This window comes from Humulus lupulus, chromosome 5 (assembly GCF_963169125.1).
Source record: "Humulus lupulus chromosome 5, drHumLupu1.1, whole genome shotgun sequence".
NCBI lineage: Eukaryota > Viridiplantae > Streptophyta > Magnoliopsida > Rosales > Cannabaceae > Humulus > Humulus lupulus.
The window spans coordinates 90606379-90623985 of record NC_084797.1 but is presented as its reverse complement, the minus strand read 5'-3'; the positions used below and the strand labels follow the sequence as shown (position 1 = coordinate 90623985).

Below are 17607 nucleotides of genomic sequence, written 5' to 3'. Positions count from 1 at the left end.
AGATTTCTTGTAGGGAACCTCTTCATGACTAGCAAGATATATTTCCGCCCTGCTGGCCGAGAGAGTGGTGTAATTAGTGAACTGAGGCTCATACTTGGTTGACTTTTTGTTTGAACTCGACTTAACCTTCTTTTCTTCATAACGGTCAGACCCGTTATTCCCACATGTCTTTCCACCATTCTGATCGTTTCCACCATTCTTAGGAGGGTCAGCTGATCCACCCGAATTGTTTATGCCATTCTCCCCTTTCTCGATTGCATCATCCAATTTCATATACTTGTTTGCTCGGTCAAGAAATTGTAGGAGTGTTGAAATTGGATTGCGATGTATACTATCCCACAAAGGGCTCCGATAAGTTATCCCAGAGGATATGGCAACCATTTTTCCCTCATCTCCGACAGCAGTTGCTCAGTTGGCCTCTCTCATGAATATTTGTATATAATTTTTTAGAGATTCATCCTTTCCGTGTTTGATATTAGCCAAGTGGTTGGCATAAACTGGAGGAGTCCGAGCAGCACTGAATTGTCCACAGAATTCTTTCCTGAAAGTTTCCCAAGAAGTAATGGAATTCGGTTTGAATTTCCAATACCATTCCTGGGCAGTATCTGATGAGGACACCAAGACTAAAAATCCAAGTCAAGTTCCAGTTGATCCAAGTCAAGAGGGGAGGAATGATGAGGACACCAGTTTAGGAGCTTGATCAATATTTAGCTTCCTGTAATGAGTCTTTTTATTTTTAATCATGTTTTTTATTTAGTCTTTGTTTTGTGATAAGTCAAACATTTGACTTGTGTGAGTCCAATAGTCCTTTTGTCTTTAATTTTCGGTTTTTATTAGGAAGACAAAGGGTTGTCTTTAAATTTCAGTTTTCATTAGGAAGACAAAGGGTTGTCTTTATTTTTCGGTTTCATTAGGAAGACAAAAGGGTTGTCTTTAATATTTCGGTTTTTAGGAAGACAAAGGGGCTTGTATTGATGTAATTTTCGGCTATATAAGGCCTTGAAAACATTTGGAAAAAGCAGATTATGTTGAATGAAAATTTGTGAGTTTTCTTCTTGAGTTCTTGAAGAGACTATCCGAACTTATCAAGGGTATCCCTTGTGGCGTTCAATCCGACTTATCAAACGGATTCCCATCCCCATTTGTGGCGTCTTCCTCATACCAAGGTTCGTGCTTGGCTAAGCATTGGGTCGCGGTTCCATTCCAATCTCGTGTGTTCTTGGTGGCTGTTCCATATTTGGTGTCGGGTTTCGTCACACTTGTTGGCGTGGTTCGTATCAGTTGGTATCAGAGCTTAGGATCATCCGGTTTGGCCTATCCTTTACTTTGTGTTTTTCTTTCAATTCGTGTTTCTATATTAGAAAAAAAAAATAAAAAAATTTCATCATCTACTCGTGTTTTGATTTCTTTGTCCTTGTTTCCTTGTGAAATCTGAAACTATTCTAGAGCTTGTTGTTTTCCTTATTTCAATTGTTTCCTTGTTTGAAATCCGAGCCTAGGTTCATACGGTTTGCCTATCTTTTTTTTTTCTTTTTTTTTCCATTTCGTTTCTTTGTTCAAATATTGCAATTGAATTAGGGTTTATGAAATTTTCCCTATTTTGTTTTCTTTTCGTTTCTGAAAATCTTGAATTAGGGTTCTTAATTGTGAAAACCGAATTTTCATTGAGTCCTCTTGTTTTGTTGTTAAATCCGAATGTGCTTTTGGGTTTCTCTTGTTCTTATTGTGCAATCCGAATTGGCATTGAGTTTTCTCTTATTCTTATTGTAAAATCTGAAATTGGGTTTGAGATTTCTCTTGTTCTTATGGTGAAATCTGAGTTGGGCTTGAGTTTCTCTTATTCTTATTGTTAAATCCGAATTTTGCCTTGGGTTTCTCATGTTCTTGTTATGAAATCCGAAATTGGTATTGATAATTCCCTTGTTTCAATTGTGTCCCTGGTTTCAATTGGTTCTTTTATTTGTTGTGGAATCCGAGACTGTTATAGTGCCACAAATTAGTTTGGTTTTGATTTTATTGGTTGAATCACAGATTAGATTTTGGGAATAATTGTTTTCTGTTATTGGGATTGTTCTTGAATCTGTTATAGTACCACAGTTTGCTTGGTTTTCAGATTGGTTCTTTGGTGTTCTTAATTTCAAGGGGATCCGAACTCTAAAAAAAAAATAAAAAAATAAAAAAAAAGAGTCTGGAAACCCCTCTTAAAAATTTTTGTTCTATTCTTGTTCTTTATGGTCTAGAGGCCTTTTGACCAAAACCCCACACAAGTGTTCCAAAAATCATCATTTTTTTCGTCATTTTCACCAATTTTCGTCGGTGTTCGTTTGGTTTGTTTGGTTGGATTTGCTGCTTGAATACTCCATATTACCGTTGGATTAGTTTTGAAAGAACTTAAAGAAGAATACGAGTGGAAAAAGGCAGAGGTGTGAGCCTATTTGAGGGTAAAAGCCATTGAAATTGAGTGAAACACGAGGGGATTTGAGTGAAAATATTGTTCGAGCGAAACACGTGAGGGAGTGTGGTGAGGTCTTTTCTCCATATTATTCTAACCTTATTTTGCAGATTTCCATCATGGCACAAAATCCAGAGAAAAATGCAAGCAATGATATTCCACCACTTGAAGTTCCGAATCTGCAAATGCAAGCACTAATTGGGGAGATGCGAAGGATGATGAGGGTGGAGTGTGAGCAAATACATGAGAGGTTGGATAGGGTAGAAGAAGGAACACAACGGAGGCCACGGAGGAATAGGGTGTACCAAAGGGAGGATGAGAATGAAGGGGATTTGGAAGGGTTAGTTTCTGATGAAGAGTTTGATAGGATGTTGGCGGGTAACCATAGGAGGTATGGTCGGGATAAAGAAGCTAGGAACCTGGTAGATGATTATTTAGGAAATATAAAGATGAGAATTCCAGCATTTCAGGGGAAGAGCGATCCTGAGGCATACCTTGAGTGGGAAAAGAAGATGGAGTTAGTTTTTGATTGTCACAACTACTCCGACATGAAGAAGGTAAATCTAGCTGCCATTGAGTTTACTGATTATGCTATTGTTTGGTGGGATCAGTTGTGCATCAACAGGAGGCGGAGTGGAGATCGACCTATTGACACATGGGAGGCAATGAAGAGGGTGATGAGGCGACGGTTTGTACCACCTCATTATTATCGAGATCTATACCTTAAGTTGCAGGGCCTTCGTCAAGGTTCCAAGAGTGTTGATGAGTATTACAAGGAGATGGAGATGGCTATGATTAGAGCCAATGTTGAAGAGGATCGGGAGGCAACCATGGCAAGGTTTTTGAATGGGTTGAACCGAGAGATTGCTAATCCAATTGAGCTACACCATTATGTGGAATTGGAAGATTTGGTGCATATGGCAATCAAAGTTGAGAGGCAGCTCAAGAGGTGTAGTACAAGTTCAAAGCCAAGACCGAGCCCACACCATTCAAGTGCAACACCTTGGCAGTCGAACTATCCAAAGAAGGAAGAAGACCAACCTACTTCATCCTTTACACCAAAACCAGCCACGACCCCTCAAGGTAAAACAGCCCCTACTTCGTCCCATTCTAGTGAGATAAAATGCTTCAAATGTCAGGGGCGAGGACACATAGCTAGCCAATGTCCAAACAAGCGAGTTATGGTAATTCAGGATAATGGGGAGATAGATTCCGAAGAGGAAGATGATCTTGATGACATGCCACCATTGGATGACGCTTCTATGGGTGGTGAGGGGTTTGGGGCAGAATCTGGTGAGATGCTTGCTCTAGTCACACGACGAGCCTTAAATTTGCAAGCAAAAGAGGAGGAAGAAGAGGTGCAGCGAGAGAACATCTTTCACACTCGTTGTCATGTGAAAGACAAGGTATGCAGTGTTATTATTGATGGTGGTAGTTGCACTAACGTTGCTAGTTCTTCCATGGTTGCCAAGCTGGGGCTCCCAACGCTTAGACATCCTTGTCCATACAAGTTGCAGTGGTTGAATGATAGTGGTGAAGTGAGGGTTACAAAATAGGTGCTGGTATCATTTCGAATTGGAAAGTATGAGGATGAGGTATTGTGCGATGTGGTTCCCATGCAAGCTGGACACCTCCTTCTAGGAAGGCCTTGGATGTTTGATCGGCGAGTCCAGCATGATGGCTTCACCAACAAGTACTCATTCACGTTCTGTCAACGAACAATCACTCTAGCTCCATTGACGCCAAAACAAGTATATGAAGACCAAGTGAGGTTGCAAAAATTGAGTGATAAAAAAAAATTGAGTGAGCAAAAGAAGGAGAGTGAAAAGATGAATGAGAATGAGAATGAGAAAAAAGAGAGACAAAGAGAGAAAAGGGTCGAATCAAGTGAGAGAGAGAAGAAAGAGAAGAGTTCGATCAATGAGGGAAAATTAGAGAGAAAACAAAATAATTTTTATGCAAAAAAAAGTGAGGTGAAGGAGGCTCTTTTAAACACTAACCAACTTGATGCTAACAAAGGTCGTCACAAGCAGGTTTTTGACCCCGGTGATTGGGTATGGTTACACATGAGAAAAGAGCGATTCCCAGCACAAAGATGTTCCAAATTGCTACCTCGAGGAGATGGTCCGTTTCAAGTGCTAGAAAGGATCAATGACAATGCCTACAGACTCGATTTACCAGGTGAGTATACTGTTAGTGCTACTTTTAATGTTTCTGATTTGAGTCCTTTTGATGCAGGTGACGATTTGAGGTCAAATCTTTCTCAAGAGAGGGGGAATGATGAGGACACCAAGACTAAAAATCCAAGTCAAGTTCCAGTTGATCCAAGTCAAGAGGGGAGGAATGATGAGGACACCAGTTTAGGAGCTTGATCAATATTTAGCTTCCTGTAATGAGTCTTTTTATTTTTAATCATGTTTTTTATTTAGTCTTTGTTTTGTGATAAGTCAAACATTTGACTTGTGTGAGTCCAATAGTCCTTTTGTCTTTAATTTTCGGTTTTTATTAGGAAGACAAAGGGTTGTCTTTAAATTTCAGTTTTCATTAGGAAGACAAAGGGTTGTCTTTATTTTTCGGTTTCATTAGGAAGACAAAAGGGTTGTCTTTAATATTTCGGTTTTTAGGAAGACAAAGGGGCTTGTATTGATGTAATTTTCGGCTATATAAGGCCTTGAAAACATTTGGAAAAAGCAGATTATGTTGAATGAAAATTTGTGAGTTTTCTTCTTGAGTTCTTGAAGAGACTATCCGAACTTATCAAGGGTATCCCTTGTGGCGTTCAATCCGACTTATCAAACGGATTCCCATCCCCGTTTGTGGCGTCTTCCTCATACCAAGGTTCGTGCTTGGCTAAGCATTGGGTCGCGGTTCCATTTCAATCTCGTGTGTTCTTGGTGGCTGTTCCATATTTGGTGTCGGGTTTCGTCACACTTGTTGGCGTGGTTCGTATCAGTATCGGACAATGTAGTAGGGAAAAATCTACAACGATAATTGTCACTTACCCCGAGCAGCTCCATTTGGTCTTCAAATTTCCCAACATGTCTTATGGGATCTGCCTTTTTTGTATATACTGGCAGCATCAGTGCTTTATACTTTGTCGGTGGCTGGGCTGCTCTGATTTAGGCACAAAACGGACTGCCACTCCTGTGGTCTACTGCATCCAATTCGGAAGGTCGTCTTGACAAACCTTGAACTGCAGCCGTTAACGCATCAAGCTGGGCCTGGATGGTTGGGGCGACCGTCGGGGTCTCAAGGTCTTAACCGCCTGGTCGGGCATTTCTGTCTGGTGCATTGTCGTCAAGTATTTCTACTTGACTCGCAGGGCGGTTCAGATCTCGCCCTTCGATCAGGACTGTCCTTCTCTTGTCATTGATAACATCCTTTAGATCCTTCCGGGAAGTGCGTCCTCCTAACCGATCAAACACTGTGCTCTTAGAATTTTCAGAAGGCTTACTGCGTGGGACTTGCTCTCTCCCACTACCCTACTGGCCAGGATGTAGCGGAGGCCTTTCGGTATGTCCCAGGCAGTCTTTTCCTCCTTGTGGGCTGTTGCCTTCTTTGTACTTTGAACGATCACTGTGATGACTATCTGCCTCATCACGATCATGTCCATCTTTAAACTGTGAAGTCTTCTTATCTTGAGGAGTCCTGGTCTGATCCTGCCTGGGTGGAGTCTTCTCACTGCCCGATCGGTGACTTCCTGATCTAGAAGTTTCTGATCGGTGGCTCCTGGAGGGAGTTCTAGAGTTCTCCCTTTGTGTTGAGGCAGTTTCAGAGCGGACCCCATCATCCTCCCGACCAGAGAGATTACTCCTATCTCTGTCCGGTCCCCAAGAATTGGCTCTGCCAATGGTCCTTCGACCTGCATTATTATTCCTTGCTCCCTGTGTAGCTGCTCCTCGTGCTGCGGTTTGGGCATTGGCCTGGTTCAGCTGAGTGGCCACTTCTAGAGAAAGTGCAGCCTCATAATGTCGCCGGTCGGCCTCCTCGTTTCGTCGCCTAATCTCTTCACGCCTGGTATCCATCTCCTGTTTTTGCTGCTCGAATGCAGCCTTCTGCCTGACCATTTCCTTGGCGAAAGACTCCTGCCGAGCATTGAATTGCATCATCTCCTCTTGGAAAGCGCCTATTGCTTCCTGGAGTTGTTCAACTTTTGGAGTGGTCTCTTCGAGAAAGACCCTGGGCTCAGTCTCTGGGTTTTGCGGTCCAGGACCTTCTGATCTAGCAGGCTCTTTTGACGTGCCTGACTTCTTGGATGCCACATTGGTATTCTTGGGCGCCATAATGATATAATAGTAGTCTGTTTCTTCTATTTAGGCTCTCAATGAAAGCACCAAAAATGTTCACCACGATTTTGGCCAACGATGAATAGACGTCAAAACTACAGTAAGCCTTGAATAGAAAATACGACACCAATAATTTTATAGTGGTTCAGCCCCAATTTATTGGTAATAGCCTAATCCAGTTGGAGTTGTGATATATAAAGCCTACAGTTAAGATCAGATGGACCTAAGCCAACTGAGTTTCTCAAGTGTAAGTAGAAAAATATAGAGTTTCTCTCTCTAGAGAATACAAGCTTTCTCTCTCTAAGCTCTCTCAGAAAATGCCCCAAGTAACAGTCCCAAAATCTCAAAATTAGAAAGACTAAAAGTCTCCAAAAGATCATATCCTTAAAATGATGCCATGAGCTCTTTATTTATAGGCTCATGGATCGTACATAAAAAATATCCCGTTTTGACGGGGTCCTTGGTTGTTTCAACTAATTTTAATTAATAAAATAATAAATAAATCCAAATTACAACAATATAGCTATTACTTCGGGATATCTGAGAGATTCACGCGGTAGTTACGAGTGATTCAGGTTGAAGTTGTTACTGAGATTCTATAAAGAAGTCACTGAGTAGTTAACTTTTGAGATTTTGACACATCCGGTCGGCTACTCCTTCAATTTGACATAGCTGGTCGGATGAAACCCATTTCTAAGACGACTGGTCGGCTATATCACATTACTGAAGTGACTGGTCGGCCAAAACACATTACTGGTCGGCCAAGATACATTACTGGTCGGCCAAAACACATTACTGGTTGGATAACACTATTTTCTGAAGTGACTGGTCGGACATAATTTTTTACTGGTCGGTCAAAGCACTCTTTTTATTTTCTCCTTTAATTTGATTTTTTTTATTCATTTTTTTTTGTGGGGATATTCATTTTATGAATTTTAATTGCACATTATCTTATTTTTTTTCTATTTAATCTAAAACAAATATCTAGAATAATGATCATCTTTTAAGATTATCTAAAATCTCTTCAAATCACTCTTTCTATTTTCTCATTTAATTTAATTTTTTTATCCATTTTATGAAATTTAATTGCACATGATCTTATTTTTTCTATTTAATCTAAAAAAAATATCTAGAATAATGATCATTTTTTAAGATTAAATATATTTTTTAGAAAAATTACAGAAAAGTAATAAAACCGTATAATAAACAACATAATTATATATCTATATCTCTTCTATATAACAGAAATTTTTGATTTTAACAGTTTATTTTGTTAACTTTAATATAATATGTTAAATATTTAACAAAATATATATTTAAAATTAATTAAAAATAGATATATTTAATAATTATATTAATATAAATTTAAAAGTTATAACATATTATTATGATAATAATATATAATCTTAATTTTTAACTAATTATATTAATATAAATTGAAATATTATAAAATTTTATTATAATAATAATATTTAATACAAAAATATATATTTACTACTTATATTAATATAAATTTAAATATTATAAAATATCATTATAATAATAATATATAATATATAATTTTAATTTTTATTAAAAAAATTATCATATTTATATATATATATATATTAAAAAATCATTATCTTTATATCATTTTTTATATATAATATTATTTATTTATTTAAAATTTATATACAAATTTAATAAAAATAATTAATAAATTCTATTCAAGTTAATTGTATCTAATATTTACATAAAAGAAAGAAAAAGAGAAAAGGGGAGGAAGGTATTCCATGGCAATCACCAGCTCCTACACACCAACTTCTAAGCGTCTTCTTTTCGATCGGCGTTACGGTTGGGTGTAAGCCTCTCTTTATGCCAAAGTATAGATACGTGTGTGTGTATATATAATTTTCTAATTTTTATTTACTTATTTCAAATGCAGAATTGACAAATGGAAGGACCCATCGGAAGAAGCTCTGTCCGGTGGCCGGGGAATGTTAGTTCTCACTTTCCTGCTTTTTTAATTTTGGTCTCATTTCTCTTTCATTCTTTTATTCAATCAACGAGAAATATACACTTTTAGACCATGAATATGCACAATTACGTTAATACTTTTTTTTTTTTTGGATAAGGTTTTGCATTGCGCCTCTAGCAAAGGGTTTTCTAAAGATGGCTTCAAACTCGGTATGAAATATTCTCTGCTCTCTCTCTCTCTCTCTCTATATATATATATGTTATATATATTATATATATATATATTATTTTAATGTTTGTATTTGTTGACATAAATGTATACATATATGTGTTTGTGTGTTGATTGGAATCTTTTCTTTAGATTTCGTTGGTTTAGTAAGAAGGCTTTCAAAGCTTCCTTTCGATATATATCATGGTTTTGCCACTGCGGTTTTTACTTGTTCTTTGAATGTATTTTTTGCTCTACACAATTTAAGAGGCCTGCCCTATTATATAAATTTATGGCATTTCTCATTTCAATCAAATTCATCAACATAGACACTTTACAAGCATAAAGTTTCCCTCAAATGCTTCTTATATGCTTATATCTTATGATTATGGATATGTACGAGTCAAACCTTTATTAAGCTGCCGCCCATGACAAAGCAAAGTGCTTCCTTTTTATTTCAGGATAGAACACTCATTTTGACTTGTGCAAATCCCGGCGCGAAAAACATAGCATAGCATGCTTTCCTATGACATTATTCCCTGTTAGTTTTAAGTATTACCCCTAATTTCCTTGCAGATCAACCATGGTGCAAGCACAGCAGTGAAAGCTTTTGAAAGGCCAGACCTATTTTCACCACAGGTACTCCAAGCCAATCTTAACGATGAGCTTCATAAAATTAAGTCGTTATTGACAAGCTCGGATTCAAACTCTTTCCCCCTCAATAGAAATCTCTCATCACATGAACGACCCAGTTGAAAGCAGTAAATCATAGATTGGTTAAAGTAATCTGATAACTCAAATTTAATTCAACAAATATTATATTGTACCTATTCTAAATTTTAAGGCTATTTAAACAGGCTTGTCTTTTAACTTATCCAAGGTTTTAGGCTCTAATTTTCAGTAGAGTAGATAGTATTGTTCAAGAAGTTGATGACGGCTGTTGTATTGAATTATGAAGGATTTCAAATGGTTGATCATGGAACCCTTTTTGGGGGTAATAAGTTGATAGTTTGTTTAATTTCTGTCTTTAGTAGGCTGTTAGTTGTCTCACTAGACCAACTAAGCTACAATACTTTAAGCTGAATTTACCACCATTAATATTTGAACGCCACTCTGAGTCGATTCCCGTGTTGTTTTGAGAGACAAACATGTTTGGAAGAGCATGAAATGGTTTGTCTATAGTATAGATGTTTGGGACTTCCAAACTCCAAAGGAATAACCTGACTCTTATGCCAAATTATAGATATCTCATAACATTGTTAATTTCGATAAGTTTACTATGTAATTTATGGATTACCTCTCTCATTATGAAGTGAGAAAATAGGATCATCTGCATAACATAAATACATGTGGAGGAAATAGCTTGGGTTACCATCTATATTCCTAATTAAGTTAATTCCAACAAATTAATGGAATTTACAGCGAAATGGGTTGATCAACAGCTTCTGTAAAATCAGTAATCATTGCAAATGAGAAATTCGGTTAGTTTGTACTTCATGCATTGGTGCGGCGGGTTTATTAATACTTAATCTCTCAAAGACACTATAGGAGAAATAAAGAAAATGTTTCATTCTTGCATCACTTCCCCTTCGAAAAATTGATGTTATGCATTATTTGATTTAGCCTTTTGACAGTTCAAAACCACTTCTCCAACAAGTTTTGGACCACTTCTTGTTTGGTGTGCGAGTGTAATTACCCAAGAAATGGTGGAGCAAATATCTTTGAAAAAAAAGGCGAAATATCATAGAATTGGAGAGAAATGTGTGTAAATTTGATATGAGAAATAATTGATTTATATTATTTGTCAGAAATTTTGTATCTACATCCATACATCATATTTTATGTATTAATACGAATAATTGTTGATGCATCAACGATAATTAAAAGAGTGATTGAGTAATTTAGGTTAAATGAATTTAATAAAAGGGAATTAGGGGTTTCACCTGTTCAATTGTTATTGATATTTTAGAACAAGTGTTACAACTTTTATGAATTATTTCACCATGAGCTCTAAAACATATTCAGAATTTTATTAATGTTAATGTATTTTGCGCGTATTCCCTGACATGAGGGAAGTTACACTGCATTAAATTTAAATATTTAAATAAAAATATCTAAGATAGTGTGTTATATTTGACACAAAAAAATCAATATATTATATATTTAACATCATTTTGAACATTATACTCTAATGCACAATTGTAAAATTTAATATTTCATTAATGTCAATTTGATATTTATTGAAAATATACAAAAAGTAATTATTTTTCTTTATATTTTATTGTTGATAGTATAAGATAATAATAAATTAATAAGGTAAAAGATATAGCATTTAATGCAAATAGATAAAAATAATACTAAAATAATAAAAATGACATAAAAGTAAATAAAAAAGTGTAGCATTTATGGTGATATAAAATGTGCACCATGTTATATTGTGTGCCAAATTTGGCCAAACTTTTAGCATGTGTCAAATTTGACACAACTTTTAGCACACTATTGGAGCAAGTTTTTTGTAAAGTGAGCTATATTTTAGCAATGCATCACCAATTTGACACTCCATTGGAGATGCCAAATTTGATGCTCTAATATGCTCCATTGGAGATGCTCAAATTCAAATAGATATTAATCTTAAGTGAATATATGAATATCTCGCATACAACCTCATAAGGCGATGTTGAGTTGTGATCATCCAGAGCTCCATAATAACAGGTCTCCAACTGATCACTTCACATCTTGGTATTCCTAACCTAATATTTCTGAGTAGTTGCATTCGTTGCGGAATCTTGTCACCTGACCAAATGACTATACTAAACCAATTTCTTATTCATGATAAACCGAAAAGTAAGCTCGAAAAATTGACATAACATTTGCCCCTAAGCCTTTGCTTGTGAAGCATAGAAGATGCTTTTATTATTCTCACTTTGAAAAATGTGCCCACTTACCACACTCGAGTAAATAGCCATATGTCAGCTTCTTGTAGAATAGTTCGTCTTTCGAAAACTGCAAAAAGTAGTTCACATTTCCAACTTTTTGTCGCCATTACACAATTAACTCTAATTAGGATTTAAAAGAAATTTAACACAATTTGTATCCAATGACTCAACTTAATTCCCTTAATATCCATATAAATAAGGTTTCAACCCTTTTCTTCACCCCTATGCAAGACATCTTTAAAACTTCCCAAAAAAAAATTGAAAACCAGTAACCCTCATTTTCAAAATCGATTTTCATCATTTTCAACACTGACAACATCACCAAGCTGACCAGAATCCATCAAAGAATATCAATCATTAAAAACTCAAAAATTTCAAAATTGTAAGTTTTTTTTTTTTGTAATTTCATCAATGTTCTTGAGTTCCCATGCAAAAATTATTATTATTATTTTCTTTTTGGTATTTCTTGATCTGTTTTTGACGTTAGGTTTAGTGATTAGGCTGATTTATTTATGTGTTTGTTTACCGAGTTTTTCGGAAACAAATACAAACAGAATAATAAAAAGATAAGAACTGTAGAAATGCTGAAATGTAACTAAACAAACAGTGTTTTTACGTGGTTCAGGCGTTAACAAGCCCTAGTCCACGAGTCGATGTTATTATACTTGGAAAAGGTTACAGTAAGATGGTTGGTGCACAAGAACTTCACACACTCACAGTGTTTCTCTCGGGTTCTCTTGAAGAAGATGAAGCTAGAGAGATTTTAGTAGAGTTTTTGCTATGTGATCTATTGGGCCTCCCCTCTTCTTGTACAATGAAGGGGTCTTTATAGCTAGGGTTTCGGATTAGGGTTTTTCTCTACGTATTTGAGTCTTAATTACACCAGCCATAAATAGGGGATACAATTACTGTAGTAGCATGGCTACAAAACTCTATGTGGGTATATTTACGTGAAAGTATGGGGAACACACAAAGTCAGCCGTCTTTTCCAAGTTGTCAGCGGAACAGTAGGCGAAAAGGTACCCTTAGGCGTGCTGGGATGTGTGCGGCTTTGACCTGACGGGCGTGTCAGGTGGGATCCTGTGTCAGGCGGATATCATTCCAAATATGCCTCCTCCAGGACTCGACCGTTTGGTTTTGTTCCGTGCGAGGCACGGAACTGTTTCCGCAGAGACCACTCGAAGAGCTTCTCCTGGAAGGGGCTTCCCCGAAGGATACCCCTTCGGGAGTCCGGGAGAGTTGACGAGTTTCCATGTCGTGTTTGCTTGGAAGAGTAATCCGGACACTAAACAGGAGAGGCGAAGCCTTTCTGTCCATCCGCGAGCTCTGGTCACCTACCGTGAAAGACATCGATAATTCTTCTTCCCCGAGGACATCAATCTAAACGCTATCCGGAAATCTGGATAACATTTACCCCCCAAGGTCACGGAGCTTTGAGAGATCTGGGAGCTTGTACAGTCCTCCGGGTATTTCGGTCTCTTAGATTAGGCGAGGGGCCACCTTCTGTGTTCCCGGAAGGGTTCCTTTTTCCCGCCTGAGTGTTAGTATGAAAAAGAAAGGGAATTTCTTCTGTTTGAACTCAAGTACTCAAGTGCGGCAAGGACCACGCGTCATTCTGGGAATGGTTCTGCGACCAAGACGTGTGCGTGAGGCGACTGGTTGAGTATGCGTGCGTCAGTCATCTGAGTAATGATTTGACGGTTTTTAATGGTACTCCGGGCCCGAGGTGGTGTAATGATGGGAAATAAATACTTTATTCCCATCCGAGGAGTCAAAAATAGGATCGTCGCTTCATCTCCAGCCGTTGGATCTGATGCACACGGAATGGGAAGATCGGGACCGTCCATTTGAGGAATTCGAAACGACTTCTTCCCTGCTATAAAAACGAGGGAAAGGACCTTTCTTCCTCTTTACGCTTTCAAATTCTCTATCTTTCGGATTTTCAGATTTCCAAACCTTCGAACTCTCAGGCTTCCCAGCTTCCGTTCCTCCGAACTTGCCACTTCTTTTGGTAAGGATCTGGAAACTTTTTCTTTTGGTTTGGCAGTGGGTTTATTCGCCGAAGTTCCTGGTTTGAATCGCCGTTCGTCTTTGCAGCTTTTACTTCTCGCGATCGTGCTGTGCAGTGATCCAGTTACTCCTTCAACCTCCAACTACCCGAATATCAGTAAGTATTTCTACTTTGCTCTTTCCTCCCAAACCTTAGGTTGTTGGTAGTTGTTAGAGTAGAGGTTTCTGCCATTATCGCTTATGTGCATGCGTGAATAGGGCTTTGGTAGGCATGTGATTGATGTGAGTCGATAAGTAGCCTTTTTTTTGCATGCTTTGGCGATTTGCGTTTGGAAAGTCGTTCCTTGTTTTGCTGTTTTAGGGCATAAGCATGAACGCCTTTAGGGTGTCTTTCTCTGGAAAAACACTTCTTTTGGTGGGCTTAGGCTCGGAGTCTGAGTCTGGTTCCTTGCTGGCCTCTATGATCGCGGAACGCTCGTTCCGGGAGGTTGGTGCAGTTATGGTTCAGCTGGAGGAGAGCTAGCTGGCTCGCCAAGCCTTGGAGGCAGAGAAGCAGAAACTGGCCCAACAGGCCCTGGGGGCCTCGGAGAGGATTGATCAGGCCCGACGCACGGCTGAGGAAGAGGCGGACAAGAAATATCTTGCCAAATATCAAGAGTACCGGGCCAAGGAAGAGAATGAGTTTAGACAGCGGTCGGATGGGATGAAGGCCGAAAACTCCAAGCTCCAGGAAGAGCTGTCCCAAGCCAAGGTGGAGAAGGACACCTTGGAAGCTCGCTTGCAATCAAAAAATGATCTCCTCCTTAAGCAGCAAGAGGAATATTCCACTCTTTCGAGTAAGCTGCACGAGGAGGAGCAACTCCATAAGAGGAGCAGGGATCTCGTGTCTATGCTGCAGTTGGGGCTCGCCGAGAAGGATAAAGAGATCGGGGCCTTGCAATTCACTGCCAGGGGGCATGTGACCGAGAAGCAATCCGTGCTGAACCAAAATAGGGAGCAGCGCAAGGAGATTGATTCTCTTAAGGGGGAGCGGGATGCCTCCAAGGCCGAAATGGAAAAATTGAGGGCTCAACTAACTGTCGCGGAGGCACAGCTGGCAACCTCCGAGGCGGAGCGCTTGAAGGAGAAGGAGGATGCTGAGGTGATACTGAACAGGACGATTAATATATCGCATGTGGTCCTCATGCATCAACTCTGGAAAGTGAACCCGGAGGTATTAGGCTATCTGGGAGATGATGCCGAAGCCATGAGGGAGAAGCTACTCGTGTGGGATCAAGGCCCAGAGGCGTACGTCCAAACTTTCAACATTGACGAACGCGCTGTAGCCCCTGAGGTGGGAGATCCCGGAGAGGCGGGGACCTCTGAACCTTCCCGTGACAAAGTTTTGCCTTCCAATGAGCCGACTCCGCCAGCCTCAGTTGAAGCCGATGCCCCCGAAGCCGCGGTCGTGGAAGCTGCAGCTACCCCCAATGCTTGAAGGGGTTCTATCTTTAATTATTTTTCATTTTGAGTTTTTCATTGCGGACATATTTGCCATAATTATAGCATTCTCTTTTCTTTTCTGCCGAGTTCTTTATTTACCTTTGCGCTTAGGGTAGACTTTTATACGGTAGAAACTGTTGTAGGGGCGCATGAGGTTTTGGTTCCAACGGCCAAAACCTATGTACTTCCCACTTGAAGCTCTAACGGACGATGTCTTTTCCCACGTAGTTTCTAGGTTACGAAGGTTTCCTGGTTCCAATGGCCAGGCTCCTTTCACCGTATTTTAGCTTTCCTAAGGCAAATAGCCAATCCCGGGACTTGTAGTTATACTGTTCGCTGGGATTGCTACGGTGAGCCGTTCCATTGTTTGGAACGGGAGTTCTTTTGGTGAGCGTCGCTAGACTTAAGGTTAGATCTTTGCGAAGAAAAACTAACCGTTGTTGCGAACCTCATGGTGGCTGACTTCAGGGACCTGGCATGGAGCCCTGCGACGCAAGGCTCGTTGCTGTCGGGGAAATCGCCGCGCCCACCAGGTGTGATCCCGGAGCAGGGGCTTTGCGAAGCAAGGCCTGCTGTTAGTGGTGGATCGACCATGTCTGCTCCTGGAGCTGAAACTTGCAATGGTCGAGGAGCTCTCCATGCATTATTTTGTGAGATCCGGAGCTGGAGCCTGCGAAGCAAGGCTTACAACGGTCGCGGATCTTGCCATCTTTCGCCTTGCCGGACCCGGAGCTGGAGCTTGCGAAGCAAAGCTCTACAGCGATCGCGGATCTTGCCATCTTTCGCCTTGCGGGACCCGGAGCTGGAGCTTGCGAAGCAAAGCTCTACAGCGATCGCGGATCTTGTCATCTTTCGCCTTGCGGGACCCGGAGCTGGAGCTTGCGAAGCAGAGCTCTACAGCGATCACGGATCTTGCCATCTTTCGCCTTGCGGGACCCGGAGCTGGAGCTTGCGAAGCAAAGCTCTACAGCGATCGCGGATCTTGCCATCTTTCGCCTTGCGGGACCCGGAGCTGGAGCTTGCGAAGCAGAGCTCTACAGCGATCGCAGAGTATTCTGCAAAGGACTTGTCAGGGAGTTGGGGGTGTTTCGGCGTAGCTCTATGAACGTGCCTCAACCCCCAGTCCTGTCCATCGCTGGGCAACACAAGAGATAATTTTCATGATACATAATGGCAGGCATTTCCATGGCAATTATCACATAAGCACATAATGCACATAGGACACGTAATGCAAGCATGTTCATGGCAACAAATAAACCTAAGCTTAACAATTTAAACATTTCAAACAATTTAAAAATTTCAAACACAATGCTAGCACAATAGTGGTGTTCTGTGTACGTTTTGTTCAAGGGGCGTATGGCTATGCCTTAGCCATGTATACCCCCCCAAATGAGCGTGGGGTCCGGACGTCTCCGGACCGCGTGGTCACTTGTTAAAACGCAGCTTTGAACATAGGGATGAAAAGTGCAGTAAAGGCAGAGTGAATCTCTCCGTGTTTCATTACATTAGCCTGCTAGGCGTAAGTTTTACAACAGGGAGGATTATTTCCGCATTTTTCACTTTTGCTAATTTCACCAAGGACTTCCGACTAGATGGTCCGGGGCCTACTGGTAGTAACGGCGGAGGTGCTCCGCGTTCCAGGCGCGCGGGACTTTAGATCCGTCGAGTCTCTTTAAGTGATACGTCCCATTGCCCACTTTTTCTTGGACTTCGTAGGGGCCTTCCCGGTTGGGTCCGAGGACTCCCACTCCCGGATCCTGCGTAGCAGGAAATACTCTCCGTAGGACAAGATCCCCAACTTCGAATGTACGGCTCTTGACTCTCGTGTTAAAGCGTCGGGCTATCTTGCCCTGGTACATTTTTAGTTGGACCTGCGACTGCTCCCGGAGCTCTTCGATCATGTCCAGGGACTCTTGGAGAAGGGCGTGGTTCCGGGTAGGGTCGTAGGTATCTTGCCTGTGAGAGGGGATCATAGTTTCTACTGGGATGACGGCCTCGCAACCGAAGGTCATGGAATAAGGCGTGTGCCTCGTCGAAGTTCTCTCTGTTGTGCGATAGGCCCAAAGTACTCGCGGAAGTTCTTCCGGCCAGTGAGCCTTGCAGGCTTGGATTTTTTTCTTCAACGCGGTCTTTAATATTTTGTTTACAGCTTCCACTTGCCCATTAGCCTGGGGTCTGGCGACTGCGGAAAAGCTTTTGATAATTCCATGCGAAGCACAGAAGTTCGTGAAGTGTTCACTGTCAAATTGCTTTCCGTTGTCGGACACAATTTTTCGT

General features: G+C 40.2%; 1 protein-coding gene across 2 annotated transcripts; it reads left to right on the top strand.

Annotated features, from left to right (window-relative positions):
* Window positions 1-8454: 8454 nt before the first annotated feature.
* On the top strand, window positions 8455-10827 carry LOC133777512 (uncharacterized). 2 transcript variants are annotated; one of them, XM_062217159.1, is made up of 5 exons: window positions 8455-8578; window positions 8663-8716; window positions 8853-8904; window positions 9479-9541; window positions 10537-10823. In XM_062217159.1, the coding sequence occupies exons 1-5, from the start codon at window positions 8511-8513 to the stop codon at window positions 10669-10671; spliced, it is 372 nt and encodes a 123-aa protein (XP_062073143.1). In that variant the 5' UTR covers window positions 8455-8510; the 3' UTR covers window positions 10672-10823. The 2 variants fall into 2 exon arrangements, with proteins under 2 accessions (XP_062073143.1, XP_062073144.1); XM_062217160.1 differs by having other exon boundaries at window positions 8466-8578; window positions 10526-10827.
* Window positions 10828-17607: the final 6780 nt, after the last annotated feature.